This window comes from Manacus vitellinus, unplaced genomic scaffold (genome assembly GCF_001715985.3).
Source record: "Manacus vitellinus isolate BGI_N305 unplaced genomic scaffold, ASM171598v3 ctg7180002223494_pilon, whole genome shotgun sequence".
Lineage (NCBI taxonomy): Eukaryota > Metazoa > Chordata > Aves > Passeriformes > Pipridae > Manacus > Manacus vitellinus.
In genome coordinates, this window is record NW_021937468.1 from 1 (window position 1) to 1986 (window position 1986).

A 1986-nucleotide genomic window follows, 5' to 3' on the forward strand; every position below is an offset into this window, starting at 1 on the left:
AGCTCTGGGCTGTGTCTCAACGCCACCTTTAAGGGCTCTGTTCCCTTCCCTGGTGCCCATCCCCTTCCCTGGTGCCAACCCCCTTCCCTGGTGCCAATCCCATTTCCTGGTACCAACCCCCTTCCCTGGTGCCAACCCCCTTCCCTGGTGCCAATCCCATTTTCTGGTGCCAATCCCTGCCCTTCCCTGGTGCCCATCCCCTTCCCTGGTGCCCATCCCCTTCCCTGGTGCCAATCCCATTTCCTGGTGCCAATCCCTGCCCTTCCCCATCCCGGGACGAGCCCTGGGATCCCCCTCCCACCCCGGGACCGTTGCTGGATGAGGCCGAGCAGCTCCTGGGGTGGATCCCGCCGGGAATTGGGGGTCAGGGGGGTTCTGGCACAGGATGGCCCCGGTGTCCTGGGGTCCTGGGCTCCATCCCAGGCCATCCCTGGTGACATTCCCGCTCCTGGCCCAGGTGGACCTGAACGAGGAGGAGACCATCCTCATCATCCGCCGCCTGCACAAGGTGCTGCGGCCCTTCCTGCTCCGCCGCCTCAAGAAGGAGGTGGAGGCTCAGCTCCCGGAAAAGGTGACACTGGGAGGGTCCTTCCTGCTGTTCCCCTCCTTGGGATACACCCAGGGGGTCATTCCTGCTGTCCCCTTCCCTGGGATACACCCAGGGGGTCATTCCTGCTGTCCCTTTCATTGGGATACACCCAGGGGGTCCTTCCTGCTGTTCCCTACACTGGGATACACCCAGAGGGTCCTTCCTGCTGTTCCCCTCCTTGGGATACACCCAGAGGGTCCTTCCTGCTGTTCCCCTCCTTGGGATACACCCAGGGGGTCATTCCTGCCCTTCCCCACCCTGGGATACACCCAGGGGGTCATTCCTGCCTTTCCCCACCTTGGGATACACCCAGAGGGTCCTTCCTGCCCTTCCCCACCCTGGGATACACCCAGGGGGTCATTCCTGCTGTCCCCCTCCTTGGGATACACCCAGGGGGTCATTCCTGCTGTCCCCTTCCCTGGGATACATCCAGGGGGTCATTCCTGCTGTCCCCCATCCTGGGATACACCCAGGGGGTCATTCCTGCCCTTCCCCACCCTGGGATACACCCAGAGGGTCATTCCTGCTGTCCCTTTCATTGGGATACACCCAGGGGGTCATTCCTGCTCTTCCCCTCCTTGGGATACACCCAGAGGGTCCTTCCTGCTGTCCCTTTCATTGGGATACACCCAGGGGGTCATTCCCATTGTCCCCTTCCCTGGGATACACCCAGAGGGTCCGTCCTGTCCTTCCCCATCCTGGGATACACCCAGAGGGTCCTTCCTGCCCTTCCCCTGGAATACACACCCGTGGGGTGGCTCTGGGGGTCTGGGGTGGCCTTCTCTGGAGGTCTGTGGGTGGGCTCTGTGGGTCTGGAGTGGCTTCTGGGGGTCTGGGGATGGCTCTGGGGGTCTTGGGAATGGCTGCATGGGGGCGGATGGCCTGCTGGGGGTCTGGATGGCTCTGGGGTCTGGGGAGGGCTCTGGGCGTCCTGGAGTGGCTTCTACCGGTTTCCGGGGGGATCTGGGGGCCTCCAAGGGTTTGGCTCTGGCGGGGTCTGAGTGGCTTCTGGGGTCTGGGGGGGCCTCTGGGGGTCGGGGGGGGCTCTGGGGTGTCTCTGGGTGTCCAGGGTGGCTCTGGGGGTCCAGGGATGGCTCTGGGGGTCCTAGGGGTGGCTCTGGGGGTCCGGGGGGGCTCTGGGGTGTCTCTTGGGTGTCCAGGGGGGGTCTCTTGGGGGTCGGGGCCTGACCCCCTTTTTTTGGGTCCTGGCAGGTGGAGTACGTGATCAAGTGCGACATGTCGGCGCTGCAGCGGGTCCTGTACCGGCACATGCAGGCCAAGGGGGTCCTGCTCACCGACGGCTCCGAGAAGGACAAGAAGGTCTGGAGCTGGGATTTGGGAATTCCAGAGGGGGGGAGTGGCCAGGGTGGGTCCGTGCCCCGTTTTGGGCACGTTAA

The 1986-nt window shown here is 64.1% G+C and overlaps 1 protein-coding gene across 1 annotated transcript; it reads left to right on the plus strand.

Annotated features, from left to right (window-relative positions):
• Positions 1–457: 457 nt before the first annotated feature.
• LOC108642145 (transcription activator BRG1-like) lies at positions 458–1955 on the plus strand (the record flags this gene model as incomplete). Its single annotated transcript, XM_018086685.1, has 2 exons — positions 458–571; positions 1802–1955. Coding segments are annotated over 2 exons (268 nt in total), but the record flags the coding sequence as incomplete, so codon positions are not given.
• Between the last annotated feature and the right edge of the window lie 31 nt (positions 1956–1986).